Source organism: Crinia signifera, chromosome 6 (assembly GCF_055691185.1).
Source record: "Crinia signifera chromosome 6, ASM5569118v1, whole genome shotgun sequence".
Taxonomy (NCBI): Eukaryota; Metazoa; Chordata; class Amphibia; order Anura; family Myobatrachidae; genus Crinia; species Crinia signifera.
This window is the reverse complement of record NC_139222.1, coordinates 198,198,783-198,224,914: the sequence shown is the minus strand read 5'-3', so window position 1 is coordinate 198,224,914 and position 26,132 is coordinate 198,198,783. Positions and strand designations below refer to the sequence as shown.

Sequence of the window (26,132 nt, the reverse complement as noted above, 5' to 3'; positions counted from 1 at the left end):
TGAATGAGAGATGCCTTTGCCCCTAAAAAAAGAGCCTGTCTCATGTGGGCTTCTCATGGCAAAGGTGTTGGGATAAAACAACTTGGCGGGTCCCCCTTCAGGCTTATCCTGTAACCCTGTGAGATCACAGTCTGTAACCAAGTATCCTGAGTGGAGCGGGACCAGGTGTCCTGAAAATTAAGGCGTCGACCCCCCACTCTGATCCCAGAATGGGGAGCCTTCTCCCCATCATGCCAAGGTTTTTATCTTTTATTCTTTGCAAAGGCACTAAAGCTGGATCTAGAGGATCTCCCCCCTAAAGGAGGAACCCACTGGAGTAGGCAGGAAGGTACTCTCTCCCAAGTAGCCTGTTTTATCAAGGTCTACAGTTCTGTGCCAAAAAGGAACTACCACTTAAATGCTAGTGCTTCTAGTGACTTCTTGGATTCACTATCTGCCTCCCAGGCTTTAAGACAGAGAGCTCTCCTAACAGTAACAGAGATGGCCGACACCTTCACCAGCCTCATAAACATACTCTGCAGCAAATTTGATCTTTTCCGCCAAGGAAAACGCCTCAGAATCAGGCTGAAGTTGTGTACACAGGGTGTCGGCCCACATTATCATGGTCTTAGAGACCCAAGCAGACGCAATTACAGGGTACAGAGTAAACCCCCCCACTTCAAAGGTGGCTTTAAGGCAACCCTAAATCTTCTTATCAACCGGGTCTTTGAATGCTGCACCCGTTCTTACCATTAAAAGTTATATTTTATTTATTACCATTTATCATCCTATCATTTACATGATTTCTTTATAAGCGTGCCCCAAAAAACCTTGAGTCTTTTCTTAGACAATTTTTTTCAGCACATGTGCATCTACCAAGGGAACCTTTTCCCACAGCTTCACATGATCCTCCGGCATGGGGTACAAATGATCAAACCTCTCGGGAATAGCCAGTTCTTTTATCTGGTGTTTTCCACGCTTCGCCCAGAAGAGCATTCATGCTCTTCTCAGTGGGAAATGTCACCGCAGACCTGCGCTGCTTCCTAAAAATGGCTTTCTGCTGAACCATGTCAACCTCAGCAAGTTTCAAAGCCTGGTAAACAGCCAAAAATCAAATCCTTCACCCCAGGGGCAGAGGTCTCAATATCCTCCTCCTGTCCTTAAGTAATGTCCTCAGGACACTCCCCGTCTTCCTCCTCAGAATCAAGACTAAGTGGAGGTGGGGTAGATAAAGGGTGTCTAGGAGTGTTAACATCAGGTACCTTAATAAACTGCTCCATAAAAGCACTCATTTAATGCACATCCTGCGCTGTGTGCTGCATAGATGGTGGAGGGGAGCTCACTGAGGGTTGTAGGGTTGTGAAGAAGGAAAACATCTAGGGGAACTATTAAGAACCTCCCTCTGCCTATTCAGGGCCTGCACCAAGTCAGCCATTGATCTACTCAGGGCAGCCGCCCACGCAGGTTCAGGCTGCTCTATCCCTGTGCTTGAGCCCCACTGGGAACAGAGTCACAAGCAGGGCACAAATCCCCCATCTGTTCACAAGTTAATTTGATGCTGCAAAACCTGCAGTCTATTAACATGGCAGAAGCCCCCTCCTCCACAACAGCAGAACTGCACCTGTCATTATTACAACAAACACAGCGCAAATGTCAGGCGCTATACAGACTAATGTAACCAGTGTACTTATCTGCCAGCTGCTGTTGTTGCCGACCCTCAGCGGTCACTGGGAAAGGCACTGCCCAGAGGAATCCACACTGAAGTCTGCAGTCAGTAACTCCTTTTAGCTACGCAAGGTATGGTGGAAAAGGCGCCAGACCACAGTGAGTAAGAGGCCAAGTCTCTGCTACAGTGGGGAGGTAATGAGTTTTGGCGCCCTTCCGCTTCAGCCACTCCTATCAGCTGTTTCCTTTGCCTCCCAGTGTCTCCCCTTGAAAAGGGATCACTTTGGAGTGCCCTGCTATGCAGGGCTCCTGTAACAGGCTTGTTCAACATGGATCATGCCTGTAAGCCCGTCAAAGTGGCGGTACCATATTGGGGGGGTCCGTCACCCATTATCCCCCTCTAGTAGGGAGACAGTTCTGGGCACCCCCCAGGGCAAAGCGATGTGCTGGGAGAAAGCAGCCCTTGCTCACCAGCTCAAAGGAATCTGATAGGGAAGCGCTTCTGTCTGCTCCTGTAGTGCTGAACACAGTGTAAAGAAGTTTCCCCAGGAAACTTCACACTACATCTGCAAATAATTTTTAATTATAAAATTTAATAAAAAATCCTAAACCAACTTTAAATAAGCTGCTGCACACGGCCCCATAGCATACCTCTTAAAGTCATAGCATAGATGCCTGGGCTCCTCCGGACCCACTACTTTCCATAGTGGAGTTGTGTAAACAGGATGGACACTAAGTGAAATGTTGTAGAATGGAGAATACACCCGTCAAACCTGATACAGCTGGAGCAGTTAGCTCAGGAAGAGTGGGTAAAAACTACCTGTAGAAATTTGCGAAAGTATTTTAAAAGATTCGGAAGTCTCTTCATTGAAGTGATTGCCTCTAAAGGTTGGGAAACAAATTATTGGGTTAAGGATCTCTTCATTTAGGTCTGTGCAATGTTCTCTATATTCTCTAGAACAGGGGTCATCAAACTATTTTGCTCTGGGACTCCATCAGACGATAAAAATAATGACAGGACCCCAGCAAGTTACAGCAGAAGGTCATCACGTCACATGTGTGGTCAGCAGACAGCACATACATTGCAGCACTGTGGAGGCACAAAATGATGGGAGGAGTCTAAAATAACAGACAATTCAACAGATCTTCCAGACTCCTTGAATCACTGACTAACATTAGAAAAGTCATCAGCCTGATGGTCAGCAACATGGAGTCGCGACCTCATGCTGAGAAGGTCAGGACCCAGTGTTTGAGAACCGCTGCTCTAGAATATAAATATTACATCGAATAAATATGGTTGTTAGGGCATCAATGCACAGTGAGAAGGTGCTTAATTCCTGGAGGGCTGCCAGTGTTGTCTGTGGTCTCAGTGCTATTAATATTGCATGTGTCCTGTTATGGGTTATATTTTCCATGTCATACCTTCTACCTAGATCTGTATACATGTGTTTTTCTTGCATACTTTTTTTCTGCACTGTTTTTGTTGAACACTTTTGTATATACTTACGAAGATAGATGTTCTAATTGAGAAGCGCTTTGGAGGCACATTTCAATGCCAATCTACCAATATCTGGGATATCCCCAATTAAAATAAATGATAAAATCTGAAAATAAAATTCAAATGATCTCTAAAATATACAATCAATTATTGCAATTGGACGAGGATGGACTGGATGATATGAGAGAGAAATGGGAGAAGGACGTGGGGCCCATAGAGATAGATGAATGGTCTAGTGCGATGTCATCAGTGCCAAATGCCACAAACTCAATTAGAGTGCAGCAAATACAATTATTTAGGTTACATAGGTTCTACCTAACAACTGCAAGATTGATGAAATTTGGAGGAAGAACATCTAATACATGCCCAAAGTGTAAATGCGCCCCTGGCACATTTTATCACCTGGTCTGGGAGTGCCCAGTAGTACAGGAATTTTGGGGTAAAGTTAAGCAAACCTTGGAAAACTTGGGAGTCAACAGCGAGAGCTTGACAACTAAATGCTGCCTGTTGAATATGATCAGTGATGGGAGCATGAGCAGAGAGGAAAAGGCCTTTATTATTAATGTATGTGCTCTGGCCAAGGTAATGATAGCCAGGACGTGGTTGGCAGATACAGGACCGGAGTTTGAGGGTTGGAAAGCTCTAGTAGACTACAGAGTGATACACGAAAAATATATTCACATCTATAGAAACACAATAAGTAAATTTAATAAAGTGTGGAGCAAATGGATAAATTGATGCAGGGCTCAATAAATTTATAAAAAAAGCTTGAGGTAAGCCCCAATGTTTGTAGAAAAAACCAGAACAGAAAGTATTACACATTGTACATGTCTCACATAAAACATTTTTTTTAAATTCACATTAAAACTAGTCCACACCTGATTTTTCATTTTAAGCTAGGTTGCATAAAACAAATCTGGATCCAGCACTCTTGATCAATAGGTGCTCCGATGCCTACCCAAAATAGTTCTATACATTCACAAATGGCAACTGGCACTCAGGGGACTTTATCAGAGGAAATAAAGAACACACTGATCACTGCAGGGACTTCCTTCGTTGTCAGGTTTCTTCGACGATGAAGTAATATTCAAAAATGTTATATAAGTCCCTGCGGTGGTGAGCAGTGTGTTCTATTATTTCATCTGGAAAAAGTCCTCTGAGTGCCGCCTGCTATTTGTGAATGTATACGGTAGGTTTGTTTGTTTTTTACTTTAATAGATTAACTTTTTTACAACTAAATTATCAACAAAAAAAAACATATTTGACATGCAAGATCATAGGCTGATGTCATAAATCACAAGTTCTGACATTAAAGAGACGGTTTCAGAAATGATCTGGGATTTCACTAAATCCAGATAATCTTCTTTGTGCAGTAAACAAAAGTGATAATGTTACTGCATTCGCGGTCTGTTATTAGTGTTCTGCTGTGATGTATTCGGTTAGAGATTCATAGACAGAGATTTCCTCATGTATTTAGTTATCACCTAGGCATCAGTACTCACCGCCATTTTTTCAAGTTCCCCTGATAGTCACATTTTGTTGGTTTAATCGATATTTGAGCCTCAAATGTACCATACCCCCTCGCAGAGATTTCATGAAATGGGGTAAAATGTCCAAGGAGTTTGTCATACAAATTACAGCCATTTTAAAATTTACTTTAGGAATACTCTGCACAATTTTTTTTTTTTTAATTAGTCTATGTTGACAGAAATTGGTTTAAAGGTTGGGACTTCTTTAACTTGGAGTAGCACCCCGCCCACCTAATATGAATGGTTTTAACCAGTTTGGTTTCTAGTATCTACAGACTGCAAACTGAAAGCACAATGAAGGCAGAAACTACAAATTTGTACAATTTGGGGCTCAGCTCCCCTTGGGTTGGTGTGGCTGAGTTGCCTTGGGGTGAAACGGATTCGGCATGAAAAGCCGGCGGTCGGGATCCCGCCGTTCAAAATCCCAACGCCGGAATCCCGACAAGGGGGGGCATGGATCGTCCGCCCTTGCGGGCTCGCTGCGCTCGCCACGCAGCGGGCCCGGTGCCTCGCTACGCTCGGCACACTAATTTATTCTCCCTCCGAGGGTGTCGTGGACACCCATGGGGGGAGAAAGTGTCGGGATTTCGGCGTTCAGGATTTTGAACGCCGGGATCCCGACCGCCGGGATTTAAACTGCATCCCGGTGAAACACAGGAACATTTATATAGCACTATTTTCTACTACTATTATACGTTCTAGCATTTTTTACTTATGTTGCACTTTTAACCCCTAGCTTTTGCTGCTCTCTTATTAACTCACTAACACTTTAGTTTTTCCCTAGTGTGTTAGGTCTGGTCCCTCTGCTGCTTTCTCTCCCTGTGCGTGCTCCTGTTACACGAAGACAGGAAGTGAACGCAGACTCTGCCCCTGAGGACAGGCTGTCTGTTGTGGGGTAGCTGCTGCTGAATGTATCATTGTGACCTGAGGAATCACCTTAGTTTATCCCTCCCACATTTCCACCCACAAATGGCACTCAATGGCACCCTTGTTGAGCACCTATTAGCAGCCCTGTGTCATAACTCCACTAGTGGCTGTACAGGCATAACCACACTCTAGGCTAAGTTTGATGAGGGCATATAGTTGGAAAGGTGGGCCATGATGGGCTGTGGGTATACAGCTAACTGTCCGAGTAATGTGATCCCTTGTAGCAGGTATAGAGCAAGTACAAGTGTGCATATAATAATGGCTGTTTTATGAATGCAAGCATATGGCTAGGAGGCGTGTGTTCACGCTGATCTGTATAAACTGGCATACGTGGCACATATCTGCATTTGGTACCATGCGTGCAACTCTGAGTTCAGCCCCTGTAATGTTAAAGGATAGAGGGCAGAAAAAAAAATATATAATATATATATATATATATATATATATATATATATATATTATAGTTAAATTATTCATATACAGGTCCATCAGTGTCCTATCAGTGTCTCATAATGAGTAAGTGATGAACAATAAAAAAAGTTTATGCTGTGCAATGAGAGTAAACTTGCTTTGTTAAGTACGAGAAGCTTGTTCTGGCCGGAAACATAGAATACACTCTGGGAGCTATAAACTAATCTAATTCATTCAGGCACAGAAGTAGAATAGCTGGTCAGTGACTGAGGAGATGGACTATAGGAGTAAGTCTATAATGGCCAACAGGAATCCCAACCAAGCAGTCACTTGCAGCCCCAAGCTCCCTCCTGCTTTTATGTCAGATTTGTTTTATTAAATCATGCAACTGATTGGAATGCCTGCTAATGTTATTACAAATAATGCTGCTTTCAGACCGCATAACTGGCTTTGACCCTGTATTTGAAAACGTTTCCAAAAACGGGTCTGCCAGATAAAACCCCTTTCACACCGCAGCTCTTAAACGGTATATTACCGTTTAAGTGCCGATTTTTTGACACTGGCAGACCCGTTTTTGGAAACTTTCCAAATACAGGGTCAAAGCCAGTGCAGCCTTCAGCCCTCCCCTCCGTGCAGCTCCCCCCTGCGTGTCGACCCTGCGCGATTCGACACCCCTCCCCCCCCCCTTGTAGCCGGTACCGCCGTTGTGGATCCCGGCACTGAGTTCAGTATGGTCGGAAGCACTTATGAAAAAAAGTGTCTTTCAGAAAATGGCTGCCCCATAGGAAAACCTGTTTAAAAAAACTGTCTTTCGTATGGGGGCAGCCATTTTCCAAAAGTCACTTTTCTTATAGTGACTTTTGGAAAATGGCTGCCCCCATACGAAAGACAGTTTTTTTAAACAGGTTTTCCTATGGGGCAGCCATTTTCTGAAAGACACTTTTTTTCATAAGTGCTTCCGACCATACTGAACTGCAGTGCCGGGATCCACAACGGAGGTACCGGCTGCACGGGGGGTAGGTCGACACGCGCGGGGGGGAGGGGTGTCGACACACGCGCGGTGGGGGCGCGGGGTGGCTCCAGTGCTGTGAATATTTAATGAGCGCTCATTAAATATTCACTGCGCTGAATTTAGGACCCAGCTCATTGGCTGGGTCCTAAATACCGTTTCAGACCCGATTTTGAGCCTAAAATACCGGTTCTGAAATGGGCAGGACCCTGCATTTTAACCGGTTAGAAAAAACGGTATTTTCTAACCGGTTAAGTGGTCCTGCACCTTTCAGACCGCACAGATTACCGTTTTAAAACGGTAAAAAAACGTCAATATACCGTTTACAAAGTGCGGTCTGAAAGGGGCATTAGAGTTCCATTCTTTGATTATCCAAAGTATACTCATTTATTACAATGGAATAAGCAGCTCTGACAAAATAAGAAGATTAGATAGATAGATAGATAGATAGATAGATAGATAGATAGATAGGTATTTTAGGGGTTTACCAAATAAGTGAATTTTGCATAATTATGTTGCTCTGAGTCAAATTAGTCCAACTTGGGACAGGTTTCAGATTGGGTTCCCTTCCTAGCCCCCTAACCCTTCCTTTGGGGTCGTCCCACCAAGGCAACTCCTCCTTAAAGAGACCATAGGCTTAGCATAACATTTTCTGTGTTCTACAGTGGAACCGGCCTAGGTGGAGTGCCATCTATTTGTGCCCACAGGTAATAAGGAATGTCATTACTCATAAAAGCACAAACTAATGTGTCACACATGTGTCACTGGAAGTTACGTACTATGCTAGTTCATAGCGCATTTACATTTTAACACTGCTATTTAAAGGTCAGTACATGCCTTTCAACCATATTCATCACCAATCAAAATGCTGAAACGTGATCTCTATAACTTGTATCTTTTTTTTATTTCAGGTTATAGCATCCTCTGGTTATGGCTGGTAGTTTCAGCTTAGCCGATTGGTTCCCAAACTTTTTTGGATCACAGCGCCCTTAAGCATCAAAAAAAAAAATTTCCTGCACCACTAGACTGATTGTCAATTATTGATAAATTTTGAAAAAAATATTAAATGAAGAAAAGTTGTGTTTATAGGTCATCCTTGGGGTCAGTTACATGGTAAGAGACAGGGGTTAATACGGTTTGTCCACAGGTTATCATCGACAGCACTGGTTTCACATGTTATATTTATAATAAATAATTTTAATTGGTTCTGGGTCATTCTGGGTCACCAACTCAGGGCACCCCTACAAGTCTCCTGGGGCACCCCAGGGTGCCACGGTACACAGTTTGGGAACCACTGGCTTAGCCTATGGTTTTTTTCTTAGTCTATTGATGTGGGTATATGTACTCAATCTTAAATGTCACAATGGATAATTAGGCCCTCTATAAGACTTGAAAAGTCCCTGTTCTACATTTCCCCCATCACTGCACTGATGTATTGCTATTTCATTTACATTCTCCTCCAAAATAATTATGGGAATATCTTTCAATCTCATTAGTATTCAAATAAACATAACCAGGTGGGTGGGGATATTGGACTGGAGCGGTTTATCAATTTGCTCATTTATATGCCACTTGTTTTGGCTTGTGCTATAAAACACCTACTAAAATTGTATATATCACCTTGAAGGAAAAAAAAAACCCTACCATACCCGGCATTCAACTGTCAGTGTAATACTTTGCCTTTTTTCACTTAGATACTGATATTTTAACCATCTATATATCTATATCTAGATGGGTCACAGCCAACCCCTTGTACAACGTTTTGGTGTTGCCACCTTTATCACTAATATGATGAAGGTGTCAACACTGAAACGTTGAACTAGAGAGATATACACATATACACACACATATACATACACACACACACACAGATACCACAAGGTCAAGACTAAAGAAGGAAATACAAAACTGGCTATTAGTAGTGCGGCATGGCTGTACTTACTGAAGCCCTACACTCACCTGTAGTGCACTGTTGAGGAAGCAGCTGTTCTGTCCTGGCTCATTACTTAGTCCTTTGCTTGGAGCGATGGATATGGAATTGCGTGGCGTAAACATCTCATGCACACCGCCTCGACCAGCAGAAAAATAATTTCTCTTCCAGGACATCATTTAGGGCAGTGCAAAAAGAAACGTGAATAAATACGATACACAGAATTTAACCACACGATTCAAGCGATACTAAATCCAAAAGATCTTTTGTAGAGCTCACAAGTTTAAAATAGTCGACATGAACAAATAAATACAGAAATATTTCCTGCAGCTCTGCCCGTAGGAAAGGAGCAGAGTGTAGAAGTGATGCTGATGCAGGGTTTGAAATACTTTGATGAAAAGTATGGTAATTGTGTTCCAAGTAAATCACTTAATAAGAAAATCCTTTTAGGGAGGTTCAGCAACAAGAATACAACAGATTATTATTAGCAGTCCAGAGAATGTGTTTACTGATGTCCAGTACAAAGATGTGTCTTAATCCCCTCCAGATCTCTCAACGGGGCGAGGCAGGGCAGGAACATAGAGGAAACAAATGAAGAAAAATAACTTAAAAAGTAAACGTAACAAACTGGAAGAAACTCCGACCCGCACAGCACCAACACTTCACAGGGGGGGGGGGGCACTCAGTCATGTGAGAAGCAGTAGAGAACGCCAACTACAGCAGGTTGCAGCATGAAACTACAGGAGTCTTTAGGATTATTCCTATTCCAAGACACTCAGAATAAATGTGTTTTAGACAGGCGAGCTCAGCCTGGCTTCTCTCCTTTAGAACTGGAAATCCCAGGCAGCCGAGAAGTTTATATGCGAGAAGGAAAAATGCAAGGTGTTGCGTCACTTAATTACGGAGCTGCTTTGTTTTGTGGTGTGCTGCCAAGTCTGGCAAATCTGACCTCCCACAGTAAACTCACAGCCTTTGGAGAAGACGTTGTCAGGGGGGTGGGGGAAGCAGCAACAAGGAAGACCAAGAACCGTGTTTAACAGATGCAATTAAATAATATTTGAGATCGCTAGGGAAGGGCCAGCGAACATTCTCACTAAACAATATGTAATTGTAACAGATAATAGGTCACTTCCTTATAATTGAAGTCAGAAGGCAAGTTTGAAACAGTGTTCACTTCACTGAATTTGACGGCTGCTCTAGTGTAACTTGGTCTTGCACGTACTCCATGGTTTTAAACATTACGATCTGTGCATACATCCCCTTCAGTTTCCAGGCTTGGTGTCGATCGGTGCAAGATGCTTCCTGGGTGAAGTAACAAAACAAGGTTTTCTGCTTTCAAGAGCATTCTCAACGTGTCCGGCACCTAATGCAGAAAGGAAAAACAAACACGTTTCAAGCTCAGAGAAAGTGAGAGGATAATTACAAGCAAGTTTGTACAAGTGTAAAAAAAAAAAAAAGTCTGTACCCTCCTGTGTTACATAATGTTGATCATAAGATTCCCATTGTCACATCTGATCCTACCTGCAGCAGCTGAAAGGAGCAACAATCTAACATAGATCACCTATAACTGCTGCAGGTCTACCATTGTAACCATGGGGCAGATGTATTCAGCCTGGAGAAGTGATAAAGTGGAAGGTGACACTGTACCAGCCAATCGGCTGATGTCAGTTGTTTAGGGGCTGTAATCCAGACACCTGACTTTCTTCATATAGATAATAGATTTGCCCATAACCAATCAAATATGGCTTTTTTTTAATCTAAAACATGCTAGAAAAATGGTAGATTGGTTGATAACGGCTTCATCTCTTTTTCTTTTTATTAGAAAGTTCTATCCCATAATCCATTAAAATACAGTTATGTGTGCATTAAATAAAATACATTCATCTTTTTTTTTTTTTCAGCTGACGAGTTCATTCTTGTCAGCTGAAAAAAAATAGGCAAATAATGTACAAGAAATGAAAATGAGTTATTGGTTAATATTAGTTACTGCTCACATCCACGCACAAACCATGAAATGTCAAAAACTGGCATGACTTCCATAAAAGCTTATGCAAAAGTTAGATAACGTTGTACAACCCCCAGTTTCAGAATGAAAGTAGTGTGAGAGGAACAACTCCCATTTCTTCACAGCAGCTTGTGATTGGTTCTTCCACTCACATGTCAGCTTTTAGCTGGGGCTGCTAGAATGGCGAACCAGCCTAGGTAGAACTGCAGCTTTAAGCACGGGTTACATAATTAATTTCTAATTATTTGTATTATTCTTTCAGTCATTCTGAACAGAGTCCATTCACGGCATCTACAAGCATCACTTGGCTATAACCACTGGTATATCATTATTTTCCTGAGCATACATTACATATTTATATTAACAGAGTAGTTTGTATGTATAGGGCACACAGTTGAAATTTTTAAGATGTATTTTTAACATATAAAAACATAGTACTGACTGGGTAGATTGTCTGGGTTGCACCGCAAGATTTATTTTACAAGGTTTCATCTTATTTATGTTTTTAGTTAGAAAATAAATAAAACAGTACTCACACATGTTTTATAGTCTCTAATTTAGGATTGGGTGGGCGTACCTTCAGAACAAAGAACTGCGGTTTAAATACGTGGCGTCAGCTCCAAACTAGTTGGACATAATGTTGTGACTTGGGTGGACAGTCTCATTGCGGTCCTTTAGAACAGTGGTTCTCAACTTTGGCCCTCAAGGACCCCCAACAGTACACATTTTTCAGGTCACCCGGCAGGTGCACAGATTATTCACTGACACATTTTAAAAGATCACAGGTGGAACTAATTGTTTCACCTGTGATTCAGTGTGGAGACCTAGAAAACATGCACTGTTGGGGGTCCTTGAGGACCGAGGTTGAAAACCACGGCTTTAGAACACAAGAAAAAAAAATCTATTTATTTGATGGTGCATCTTAAAAGGTGGCCATACACTAGTGTGATCTGGGCCCTTTTCACACGATTTTGACATACTGGGACGATAAATAGTGTGAAAAGTGTCAAATCATTACGTGTGTAAGTCGATGTGCGGTCCAGTGTACATTCGATCGGATCCGGAGATCTCCATGGCTTCCACAACGATTATTCATATCCCGCAGCGGTGAATGTATTGGATACGACACATCATATACAAAGTGATCACATAAGATGCATCGTATGTAAACTAGCTGCCGGGGCGCTGCTGGTTCAGTTGCTGGGGTATCGCATGCAATACCGCACACTAGTGTAGGGGGCTTTAGACCCTAGAGTGCCAGGTTGTGGTCTTAAGAAAAAAATCACACAAGTGACACCCTAGGAAAAAAAAAAAACACTTATGGCTGGGTACACACCTAAAGATATAGCTATCCAATCTGCCTGGTGGAAACAACAATCTAGTAATATATGGGAGCATAGTGTAATTAAACATTTGCTACCAAACCCTGGAAAAGAGACAAATTGGTTAAAAGTGATTGTCTTGAATTTATCCAATCGTTTTTAACCTTTTTTCCAGCATCTGAGGGCAAATTTGAGGGTTGATTGCCAGATTTTTGGGCTCACCAGACAGATTGGACAGATATATCTTTGGGGGTTGAATATAACTGACCCACTAAGCTGCTTAGCCAGGATGCTAACACCGCCCCCCCCCCCCCCCCCTCTCTCTCTCTCTCTCCCCTCCAAAATGATATATTATATATAAAATAAGATACGATAAAATAAGATTCTGTCATTAAGATTTTTTTTTAAATGTTACATTTTAATCAGCCAATACTATTATGCCAGGAACAAAGCAAAAGTCATTGAGAAAATTGCAATTATTACATATAGCAATGAAAGACTATCCTATGTAAACACTAAACTCAAATTCTGAAATCAAAGCAATGACTTTGAACAGCCCCGAAAATCCACCTGCAACGTCCCCTCTTCAAATAAATGCAGTGCTCCGAAATTCTTCTGTATTAGTAGATTTGATCTCAAAGCTTCCTGCATTTCTTGTGATGCATAGGACTTTAAAATACACAAATTGCTGCAGGTACTTATGGGGGGGAAAAGGGTCAATAACTTCTAGGAGATCAACTTAGCTGATCATGGTCATTCTTTAAGGGTGTGGATCGTTTTATCGATCATAGTTAGATCGACAGTCATTAGGTCGACACCGCTGGGTCAACAGGTGGGAAGGTCGACAGGGTTCTAGGTCGACATATGTGTTAGGTCGACATGGGTTTTTCCACGGTTTTTTGACATGGACACAGTTGGAAGTCAACCGCAGCCCCTTGCATCGCTCCCCATGCTTCGGGCATGGTGCCTCGCTGCGCTCGGCACACTATTTTATTCTCACACCACGCCCTAGTGGATGGTAGGGCATGAAAATCCGCCTGTCGGCACATGTCGGTTTAAAAAAAAAGTGAAAAACCCATGTCGACCTAATGACCTGTCGACCTAAACACCTGCCGACCTGATGACTGTCGACAATACGACCGTATCCCTTTCTTCAAGTGCAAGAATATTTGGCTGAAGAAGACAAATTATTTTAGATTAAAGTAACTCACAAAGAAAGAATTCATACAACTTCCTATTTCTTACTGGATTGATAATTCTGTCAGTAGTATGTAAACCTCAAATAAGTTCTCAAGAGGGAATTACTAGAACGGAATGCCCAGTTACAGCAACAAACTTTGGGAACATCAAGCAGCAGATGTCCGACTTTCCAAATACAAAGGGAGTTTTGTATTCTGCATGCAGAGCTTTGTAGAGCATGGCACACACTGCAGAACAGGACAAGAAGCGCAGTGCCAATTCAGCAATACACTGCTTAATCAAGCCGCACTGGTTAGCACGGAAATGTGTTACTACAGTATGATTAAAGATAAAAGAATAAAGAAACACATACATCCTTTATAGAAAGATGACACAATATTATGTAAGGTAAGCCATACGTAGGTGGTTTCCAAGAGCTCTGTAGAAATACCAGTTAGCATTGTAATACTTAAACAAAGCGGGTGTAGCACAAAAAGATTTAAGATGTCAATTTCATGTAACCACAGCCCATCACCTGTCAATCGCTAAGAATTTAAAGGTGTACAATATAAGGATTAACCTAATTAATCTATCTTAGAATTTGTCTAGTTGCTAAACACAGAAGTTTCTCTCCATAATATGGTGGGCAGGTGTGTGGGTGGTAATCATGTAAAATGGTGCATACTGTGTCAGTGGCATTACTGTGATAGGTAGGTGGTTTGAAATCCCAGCATGAATTGCATCGGTCCAATCGCTAGCCATCAGGCCATTTGAGCGATATGTATTGGATATCTCGCTACAGCTTGGTAGCGGTGGGGAAATGCAATGTGGTCAGAGTTTACCATCGGTGTGGGATGCTGGCCAATCTCTGACATTTCTTTAACCCTTTGAGTTCCAAGTGAAATTTGCAAAATAGGTGTGAAAAATGGTAAACAAACAAATTTTCATCATAATGACCTGTAATGTATACATTTATATGAAATATAATTTTTTTAACACATTTTTTATTTGATAAATGGGAGACGCTGGCATTTTTAGCGAATATATTGCACATCTCTCACAGTGATGTTGGCACTCTAAGGTTTAAAGCAGCAATCATTTCCAAGGCCAAAAATGAGATCGGCCAGCATCTCGCACCACCGGCGAACTCACACCCTGTTGCATTTCACCGCCGGTATAAAAAATTGACAGTAATATCTATTGAAACATATACCATATATACTCGAGTATAAGCCTACTTTTTCAGAAAAAAATTTATGCTGAAAAAGCCCCCCTCGGCTTATACTCGAGTGAGGGTCCCACTTGAGTCAATACGTTTTCCCAGTTTTTTTGTTGTAAAATTAGGTGCCTCGGCTTATATTCGGATCGACTTATACTCGAGTATATACGGTATGTAAACAAATTCATAAATTGGCAGTAGTACTAGCAATTATAACCACGGGGCTGTGTTTTAGATGGTTTCCAGGCATGGATACCTTATTGGGCTTTATCGCTAACAGGTTATTGGAGAGCTCAAACCGGGATTCCAGACTCACTACCAAGTGGGGAAATCAGAGTTTCTATTATATTGTGGTAGTGTTTACTCCAGAACCCTGCACCTGATCAGTGAGCACTTCATGCCCTTCAGAATTAAAATGAGTCCTCCTCACTGATTATTGTGGTGTCCCAAATAAGTACACAATAAAAAAAAATGATCTCCAACAGCCTAGCTGCATGTCTTGTATTGATCCATTTGTCTGCGAAAGGTCAAGGGAAGGTCATTAACAGAAACACTTATCCCAATTACACAACAATCAGTTGCCAAATAGTTATCACATATGACATCTTTCCAGAACAGTCCATATCCTGAAAGTGTGCGCTACCTGTTGCAAATTCCTTTATGATGGTCAGTACTTAACATTCAAACAGCAGGAAGCGGTCAATAAAAATCGACAGGCATTAGGTTGACATGGTCAAAAGGTCGACACTAACAATAGGTCTACATGGAAAACGGTCAACGTAAGTTGACCGTTTTTTGCACAGATACATAAAAAATGGTAAAATATTTATATTAATGGTCAGGGCCACACCAGCATCCTCAGCAATACAGCTGTTTTGCCTAGCAACTAACATGCTGTGGGCTTCTATAGCAACAGGTTCTTCTTGCACAATGCTTTTCATGGATCCTATATCATAAAGTCCAGATCCAAACACATACACCTTTTACACTGTTAATGTGCCCATACACAGTGAGTTTTTGCCTTGCGATGCATGCTCCCGCGCACATAACATAGCAAAGTACAAAAAGTATGTGCAGCCTGTTGGATACCCAAGGCTAACGGATGCGCCCGGAGAGCGCAGACCAGCCTGTCACACTCTATCATGCAGAAGAGCTAATGCAGCACAAACTGCTGTAAGTGTTCATTCGAACTATGATAGAAAGGTATCAGAAAACACATTGCATTACAACTTGCTGTATAAGTGGCATCTCTAGTCGTGGTGGATAATATTCAGCCTATGTGGACTCTTATCCACCACCGATAGCGCCTACAATAGGTAATATTTTACTGGGAATTCTTGGGTCCTGGCATTCATATGTAAGCTACTTTTACATGTACCACCTACCTAAACATTGTTGGAAACCAAGTACAACCACTGAAAGCAGCATTATTCACAGAGGACAGTGGAGAATGTGTCCAGTCACACTGCAAACATTGTTCAGGAATGGTTTAACACCTTCATTGGTAATCCCGAGAATGTTCCGGGTTATGCTACAGGGCCCAGACTGGCAAGCCTGGAAAATTCTCAGGATTACCACTGTCTGTGATGTTGGGTGCCAGGCAGTGCTGCTCATCTGATCACTATGCTGAGCTCAGCGCCAGTCGCTGCCCAGCCCCACCTCCTTCCCCCCAGCTGTGTGCGCCATGGCTTGCTAATGTCACGCCACACACAGCCGGGTCGCCGGGGGAAAGGCATTTATTGAGAAATAAACAATTTGCTTGTTTGTCTACATATGTTATGATGGTAAGCCACAAGCAGTAGTTTTGCCTATTACACTGACCGATTTGAATTTGAATTATTTATGAACCACCAACCCGAGGCACCCCTGCAAGTGTCCCTACGCACCCCAGGGTCCCACGGCACACAGTCTGGGAACCACTGGTTTAAGAAATTGTTTTATTGGGGCAACCGAGTAATGCAATTGTTGCTCCGATTGGGCCCACATACCGTATGTGCCCATTATTTCTGCTCACGCCCTCCTGAGGTGGCAGGCAGAGATTTGTGAAAAGTCTGACCTTTTCACACCATTTTCATTGTGCATAATACTTAAGATGGGTTTAGCTGCTAAACCCACCGCTTTTTGGTGCAACAAGCGTGAAAAACAGTGGATGCCCAGCTAAAGTGGAGGGAGATATGCCATGACAGGACTCAAAGGAATTACTTAGTTTCTGAAACAAAATCACGCTATAGAAGTATAAATGAATCACCTCTCAACTTGCAGGACTTCAAGGATCCACCACTTATTATATTATAATAGAAAAGGTGTCAGAAAACACATTCTGTAAATATATTACACACATATACACATTTGGACTTCAAAACTCAGGGAAGCCACTGCTTGGTGCACATACCCCTGTGTGTTTATTTGTTTTTTAAATGGACCTTGTATTTCCAATGCTTAACGCAATACAAAGCACTGTAACCAACTACAAAAATCAGCCAGTGAGAAATAAAAATATTATTCACTTAGAAATTGCAATCTAAAAGGAATCTGGTGTGAATACAATGGCATCATTGTTGAAGCAAGCAATAAGATTCTTCAGAGGTCAGCTCTGAGACCTTATCATCAGTTTCATGAAAGTCTGCCAAAAGGCAGCCCAGAAAGAACAAAAAAAAAAGAAAAATCGCATGAAAACAACAACCTGTTCAATTACATAACATGTTACAAAGCACATCAACATGAGAACATGAAAGATTCAGAAACAAGTGATGTGGTGATGTAAGACTGACAATAAAAACCGAGAAGGGAAAACCAAACCACAGAATATAAATATGACCCGTCTGAACATGTTAGTCACTGCGTATGTTTCGCAACACTAAAACATTCTGTTTAAACTAGTTATTTATGAAAAGAGACACATAAATGTACATCAGGGATCCCTACCTGACCCTCTCCATCAGGGAGAAAATGCTCTGTGCCTGGACTTCCCTGGTAATGTATGATTGCCAGCACCTGTGGTGACTTCCCTGGTAATGTATGATTGCCATCACCTGTGGTGAAACACCTTTTCGTATCAATTACCCAGCTCCCCCACAGGTGATGGCAATCATACATTACCGGGGAAGTCCAGGAACAGAGCATTTTCTCCCTGAAGGAAAGGGTCAGGTAGGCAACCCTGATGTACATCTAGTGTGATAGTAATCTAACTCTGTGTTTCTCAAACTCAGACACAGTTTCCAGGTCACCTGGCAGGTGCACTCATTAATCACTGCCACATTTTAAAAGAGCCACATGTGGAGCCAATTCTTTCACTTGATTCTGAGGAGACCTGCAAAACATGCACTGTGTGGGGTCCTGAGGACCAAGTTTGAGAACCTGTGATCTAACTCATGAGAGCACTGAAATCTGAAACAGTTGATATAAACCATGGTCTCTGACAGTTCCTATAAGGATATAAGTAGGGAGGCCAATCCTGGGATTCCGTGATTAGTACCCTCCGTGCAAAATTCACCTTTTTTTTTTTAAAGCCAGGCAGCGATGAGCACCTTAGAATATGGATCAGATGCTACCCGGCTTACTGCTACTGATCCACAGTGGTTCCGCTGCTCTCAACAGTGTGCTGTTATGACAGGCATTTCGGCACCCAGGCTGCCCAAGGCTGTCCCCCCTGACATCACGACACACTGCGCAGCCTGGCCACCGCCATGCCTGTCAGCACAGCACACTGTCCCGAACCCGGATGCCCAGTCACATGCCCGCTGCGCTGCTCCCAGCCGCCCGCTGGAGATGGATTGACGGTCCTGCTGCCTGTTACCACCACCGCTGTGACAGTGCAGGGGGGATGGGGAAGATTGTCAGGGTGGGCAGATTTAAAAGGGCCTTTATAGTGACATTTGGGTTCGGGCAATTTTTTTTTTTTTTTCTTTTATTAGGAAGGCCAATCCTGGGAATCCCAGGATTGAGCATCCCTAGATAGAAGATGCACCCAAATTACAATGCAATGCCTTTTGATTGAACATGCCCTGCATGTAAGCAAAACAAAATTACCATTATATAAAAGTGGATGAGTTCAAGGTCAGATTGAGCATTGCAAAATCCAGCATAATTAAACAGAAGCCAGCAATATCTGACCAAGCAGTGTACTAATGTGCTGCAAAAGACAAACCAACCTACTTGTTCCAGCTGCATCCTAATCACTGTTTCCTCACCCACACCAAACCTGTTCCTGCTTCTTCCTTCCAAGTCGGCTCACCAGAATGCATCCAGGACATTTCCTGTAATTCATGACTCACAATCCTGTGGCTCCTGCTTAAGCAATCAGTGCATTGCCTGTGGATTCTGACTTCTTTCCACCAAAAGCCTACAGGATGTGTTCAGTAAATGGCAAATGTAGGCGAGACCTCATTTGTAAATTTACAATGTACAGTAAATATATATTTACATAAAATGTAAAGTATATTACAGGGATACATATACGATATCCCGGTGGTGGGGATGCTGCCAGTCAAAAGACTGACCCCAGCATCCGATACAAAGAACCCCGTCAGAGGCTCCGTGAGTAATAGCCCTCTCTCGCTTCCCTTCTAAGGGTAGGGGTCATAGGGTCCACACAGTAAAAGGTCAACAGTCAAGTTTTTCATCTTTTTGAGTGTATCGCCGAGCTCTCCAATGCCCCAAAGAGTGTACAGCTGAGCTCTCCAATGCTTTGGGCATGGTGCCTTGCTGCGCTCGGCACACTTATTATTCCCCCTCCACTGGGGTGGTAAAGTACGAACAAGTCGATTTCAATTAAAAAAATTATGAAAAACTCATGTCTACTTTTTGCCCGTGTCAACAATTTGACCTTGTCTGTATTTTGACCATTGGGATTTTGATTGTAGGCAAATTGACTGCATCCCCTCACACACACTATCATATTCCCCCTCCATGTCCGCTGGGATGGTAAAGTATAAACAAGTCATATTTTTTTTTTTTAAATGTAAAAAGTGAAATACTCATGTGGACCTTTTTTTGTCGTCCCTTTGACCATGTCGACTTTTCATGTGTTGACTTTGACAGTCCATCAATAATCGTTGCTCTATTCACTGTCAACCAAGACACTGTCGACCGAATGATCGCATCTCCCCTCCTAACCCTTAAGCCCTGTACACACTATGCAATAAAGGGAAACGATATGCAGCAATAACAATATCGTTCACTGTGTACAAACGATAACAATGCGCGGTCCTGAGGGTGATCTGTACACGCAGTAAAATTTTGTCAGCGTTTTTTATGACTGGGGGGTTAATTCAGACCCAATCACACAGCCGAATTTGTAGATGCCGCCCCGCCAGAGTGAAATCCCACCTAGCGAATTGTGTTCCCTATGCGTGTAGATGTTTTTGGCTGCAAATCTATTTGCAGCTGTGCTAATATGTTCAAAACCATTCATAAGCCGCTCACTATTTGATGATTTTTATACTGGGCACCACTGATCACAGAGATTTATTCGGCAGCTGCGATAAACACAGGCATATCTGGCCTGTTGCCGACCTCACACACACTTCCCTAAAATGCTTGGGCACGCCTGCGTTTTCCCGGTCACTCCTAGCGCTTATCTCGGAAATCCAATGAAACAGACAGTTACCACCCCCAGACATCTGATTCCTGTCAATCACCTTGCATACGGCAAGTGCTTAAAAAAGTAGCAGGCTTTCATCGCATGTGTAGTCTACCGATAATAGGTCTCTGTGCAAATTCTAGTCGTGCGATCAGGTGCGAATTGCCTCCTAGGTGCTTATAGTTCAGTGTGTATGAATGATAAAATATACATTTTTCTAAGACCATATAGTCAGTGGTAATACAAATACTTTACCTTTATCATTTGAAACCATTTATACAGCTTTCACATAGCAAACTGCCGGGTCGCACAGCCACCGTCTCGAGCAGGGTTGGGGGAACCTTTGGCCCTCCAGCTGTTGATGAACTACACATCCCAGCATGCACTGCTACACTTTTGCTATTTGGCCATGCTAAAACTGTAGCAAAGCATTCTGGATGTGTAGTTAAAAAACAGCTGGAGGGCCGAAGGTTCCCCAACCCTAGTCTAGAGCAAGCATTGCCAAACTGCGGCTTTCCAGCTATTGTGAAACTACACATCCCAGCATGCCTTGCCATAGTTTTAGCATTCCCTAAAAGCAAAACTGTGGCAAGGCATGATGGGACTTGGAGGGCCATAGTTTTATACTTTACCTAAAAAAACAATTAGACACGGAGACACACTGGTGCTTTAGAAATAGAGTGTTACTTCCTTTCGTGCCAGTGTGTCTTCGTCTGGAATTGTTTTTCTTGGGGAGTGGTGTCTCCTCATCAGGTGTTGAGACGAGATTGGCTGCTGCGCCAGAGGGTCGCCCACTTATCCATTTTGTCTGTAGTTTGGCCACGCCTGGCCTAGAGCATGCCCAGAAAATGGCGCCAACACTCCCCCACACACACACACCCATTTTCTGTAACACTGCCTGTCACTACTTCATGGTGCAACATTGCAGGCCTGGATCTATACACACAGTGCTGCATCTGTGCATAGCTGATAACATTGGAGATAAATGTAAATATCAGGTTTACGTACATCTCTGAAATAGGCCCATGATGTGTTGTATGGGAATGGTACATTGCATCTGGTGGCAATGTAAGTTTTTGTCAAACCCACTACCGTAAATGGGTGGTATCTGTGTAGATAGCCGACTATAAACTACTACATTCATTTTGCTGCTCACATAAAATGATTACCTTCACTGTCAAGTTTTAATGCCTTCCTCCTTTTTTGTAATAATTATATAACTAATCTGTAATGTATACATCATACTCAAACTCAGGCTGTACACAATATAGTTCTTCAGGGACTAGTGACTAAGCATAGCTTGCTGTGCTTTTTCTTATGTGCATAGGTCTGTTGCACATGGCCCTTTATAGGCAAGGTATGCATGTAACTACAAATGCATGTAATATTTACCATTAAAAACATACTCGTCACAGCAGTGCTCACCCTATTTTAATAGCAGTAATGCTCGTGATAACGCACAGCCATTTTCTGCTTTTAATTTATTTTAGTATGGTCTGAAATGAGAATCATGCCATACAGATTTTGTAATGCTCAGACAGCCTGATTTAGAAATGAATGCAAATTAAATCAGCGGCTGTGCGATCCGTTAATGCCGCAGCGGCTGTGCGATAAAATACCAATGCCGCAGCAAGCGTCTTGTGTTAATAGAACCCTCCTGTCGGCTTCTCTGATCCGTTGCTGCAAAAAAAAATGTACCGGTAAATCCTTTTCTCGTAGTCCATATGGAATACTGGGGTTCAATACAATGGGGATAGAGATCCTCCGCAGGAGAGACAGGCACATAAGATCTTTCAGTGTGGGTGCACTGGCTCCTCCCTCTATCTCCCCCTCCACTAGTCAGTTAATGAAAAACTGTGCCGAAGGAGAGCAAAGTATATGAGGATTAAGCGAGTAAATGTGGTGAGATTCATACCAGCACAACGTCACAAAAATAACAAAATAGGTGAAGAAACCTATAATAATAACCTATGGTGAACACCATAACTGAAATATTTAATAAATATCTGTTTATATATGCATATATGGCAACAAGCCAACATTAGAACGTCACTTGTTCAAAAAGGCAACCAGCCAATACAAGAACGTTAACCTTTCAACAAGGCAACAAGCCCAAGAAAGCAAGGTATTACCTGCAGCAGAAAAATCCGCACTGAGGCGGGCGCCCAGTATTCCATATGGACTACGAGAAAATGGATTTACCGGTAGGTATATTAAAATCCTATTTTCTCTAACGTCCATTATGGAATACTGGGGTTCAATACTATGGGGAGGTCCCAAAGCCATCAGAACGGGCGGGAACGTGCGGAGACTGCTGTAACACCGCTTGCCCAAACTGGGAATCCTCCCTGGCCAGGGCATCAAATTTGTAAAACTTTACAAACGTATGCTGTGCCGACCAAGTAGAAGCTCTGCAAAGCTGTAAGGCCGAGACTCCTCGAGCAGCCGCCCAGGAAGTCCCTACATACCTTGTGGAATGCGCCTACAATGAGGATGGAATAGTCAATCCAGCCATCCCATAGGCATTTTGAATCGTGGAACGTATCCAACGGGCGATAGTCTGTTTCGATGCAGGAGCACCCTTCTTCTGTGCATCATAGAGCACAAACAGACCATCCGTCTTCCGGAACCTAGAGGTCCGCCTAACATAGACCCTCAGGGCCTGCACAACATCCAGGGATGCAGGAATCTCTGGATGAGCCAAACTGGACGGGACCACAATCGGTTGGTTTAGATAGAAAGCCGACACAACCTTAGGCAAGAAATGCGGCCTAGTCCTCAATTCCGCCCTGTCGCCGTAAAAAATCAAGTAAGGGCTTTTGCAAGCCAAGGCCAGCAGAACTACCGTCTTCCATGTAAGAAACCGTAAATCGGCTTGATCTAATGGATCAAACCAGGATGACTGCAAAAAGGATAACACAACATCCAAGTCCCATGGCGCAGTGGGCAGCACAAAAGGGGGTTGAACACCCCTTGAAGAAAAGTCTGGACCTCTGGTAAGGATGCCAGTTTTCTTTGAAAAAATACCGACAGGGCCGATACCTGGACCTTTAAGGACCCCAGCCGGAGTCCCAAGTCCAAACCTGCCTGCAGGAACCGCAAGAAATTACCCAGGTTAAACTCCGCAGGTGGTAAGACCTTTTCCTCACACCAGGCCACATATCTCCTCCAAATGTGGTGATAATGGGAGGCCGTCACCGGCTTCCTGGCCTGGGTCATGGTTGTTATGACTGAGGAATCCAAACCCTTGTGTCTCAGGATCTGCCGCTCAACCTCCAGGCCGTTAAACGAAGCCGAGGTAAGTCCTGGTAACCGAACGGCCCTTGAAGAAGAAGATATTCCCTGAGGGGCAGACGCCAAGGGTCTTCCACCAGCATGGCCTGAAGATCCCCGAACCAGGCTCGCCGAGGCCAATCTGGTGCCACCAGGATTGCCTCTGCTCCTTGGTGTCTGATTCTTTTTAGCACCTTTGCCAGTAGTGGCAACGGGGGAAAAGGGATAAACCAGCCGGTATTCCCAAGGCCAAGTTAGGGCATCCACTGCTTCCGCACAAGGATCCCGTGTCCGAGAGCAGTACCTGGCGACCTTGTGGTTTCTTCGAGAGGCCATGAAATCTATCTGTAGGGTCCCCCACAGATCTGCAATGGCATTGAACACCTCCTGATGCAATTCCCATTCCCCGGGATGGAGGTCGTGGCGGCTGAGAAAATCCGCCTCCCAATTGTCAACTCCCGGTATGAATATGGCGGACAATGCCAGAACATTTTGTTCCGCCCAAGAGATGATCCTGGCAGCTTCTCTCATGCACGGCATGCTCCTCGTTCCTCCCTGCCGGTTTATGTAGGCAACCGTGGTCGCATTGTCGGACTGCACCTGCACAGCCCTGCAGCATAGGAGCAGCCTTCAACAGGGCGTAGTAAACCGCCTTCAATTCCAGCCTGTTGATATGAAGCTTGGCTTCCAGCTGGGACCATCTGCCCTGAAGATGGACACCCTGAACCACGGCCCCCCATCCTCTCAGGCTGGCATCCGTGGTCAACAGAAGCCAATCCTGGACTTGAAAGGAACGGCCGGCCAGTAGATTTGTCGACTCCAACCACCATTGGAGCGACAGCCTTGTAGTTGCAGAGAGTGTTATCAGCCTGCACATCTGGCTGGGGCACCCCGACCACTTCGCCAGGATATCCAGCTGGAATGTCCTTGAGTGAAATTTGCCACCATCTTGCCCATCAGCCTCAAGCATAGGTGAACCGACACCTGTGGGCCCAACACCTCTACCACCAGTTGGTGGATTGCAGCCACCTTCTCCGGTGAGAGGAATACTTTCTGTTCTGCTGTGTCCAGGATCATGCCCAGGAACAGCATCCTTTGACTTGGAACCAGGGATGATTTCTTCAGGTTCAAAATCCACCCGTGGTCCGAGAGGATCCTCCTGGTCAGCTGAATAGCACTGCAACAGGCTCCTGCCGACACTGCCTTGATCAGGTCGTCGAGGTACGGGATGACATTCACCCGATGCTGCTGTAGAAGGGACATCATCTCCGCCATGATCTTCGTGAAGATGCGTGGAGCCGTGGACAGGTCGAAAGGCAACGCCTGGAACTGATAATGTTCCCTTCCCAGCGCAAACCTCAGAAACATTTGGTGTGGGGGCCAAATGGGGACGTGTAGATAGGTGTCCTTGACGTCTATGGAAGCCAGGAACTCCCCTGGCTCGAGACTGGCGATGACGGAATGGAGGGACTCCATTCTGAATTTGAACACCCGCAGGTACGGGTTCAAATCCTTCAGGTTCAGAATGGGCCTCACTGACCCATCTGGCTTGGGCACCAGGAAGAGGTTCGAATAGTAACCCTGCCCCTGCTCCTGTACTGGAACCGGCAGGATTACCCTGGACTGGAGCAGTCCCTGGATTGCCCCTTGTAGGAGAATCCGGTCCTCCGGTGATGCAGGGAAGGCCGATTTGAAGAACCTTCTGGGAGGCGGGCTGTCGAACTCCAGCCTGTAGCCCTGCGAAATAAGACTCCTGGCCCAGGAATCTAGGCACGAGGCATCCCACACCTGGCTGAAGTACGACAGACGACCCCCCACCTCAAGAGGATCCCGCGGTGGGGAGATCCCGTCATGCTGACAGCTTGGAGGCAGCTGCAGTGGCAGCACGGTCCTGTGCGCCAGAGGGGTTAGGCTTTCTGAACTTACCCCGTCCGCCCCTGTTGGCATTGGACGCACCTCTGGCCCTGGAGCGGAACCGAGCCCCGCAAAAGGACTGCTGGGTAGGTGAGGTAAAGGGACGTTTTGGCGCAGGAGGGGCTGATGGAAGAAAAGTGGACTTACCGGCCGTAGCCTTGGAGATCCACTCATCCAGCTCACTCCCAAAAAGCCTCTCCCCTGAGAAGGGGATACTCTCCATGCTGCGTTTGGAGTCCACGTCCGCCACCCACTGTCGCAGCCACAGGGCCCTCCGGGCTGAGACCGCCATAGTAGAGTTGCGGGCATTTCTGGCCCCCAATTCCTTCTGGGCCTCACATAGGACCTTTGCCGTGTCCTGAATGTGACGCAGATTTTCACCTATCTGCGCCACCGACATGTCCCCCAGCAAACCCTCCTGGATCTGGGTGGACCACGTGTGAATGGCCTTAGCCATCCAACAACTGGCCAGTACGGGACGTTGAGAGGCCCCACTAGCCATGTACATCGACTTGAGGGTGGTCTCCAGTCTCCTGTCAGCCCTGTCCTTAAGGGTGGAAACACCCGGGACCGGTAGTAACACCTTCTTAGAAAGGCGTGAAACTGAGGAGTCCACAACAGGAGGCTCCTCCCACAATTTTCTACCTGCCGGTTCAAAAGGGTACGCATTTGCGAACCTCTTTGTGAGCTG

At 44.2% G+C, this 26,132-nt stretch overlaps 1 protein-coding gene across 3 annotated transcripts in view; it reads right to left on the bottom strand.

Annotated features, from left to right (window-relative positions):
• Positions 1-26,132, bottom strand: part of USP54 (ubiquitin specific peptidase 54) — a 111,340-nt gene that overhangs the window by 59,004 nt on the left and 26,204 nt on the right. For all 3 annotated transcript variants that reach the window (XM_083148582.1, XM_083148585.1, XM_083148584.1), the window contains exon 2: positions 8,978-10,311. In XM_083148582.1, coding sequence (XP_083004708.1) covers positions 8,978-9,127 — 150 coding nt within the window. In that variant the 5' untranslated portion in view covers positions 9,128-10,311. The remainder of the gene's footprint in view (positions 1-8,977; positions 10,312-26,132) is intronic.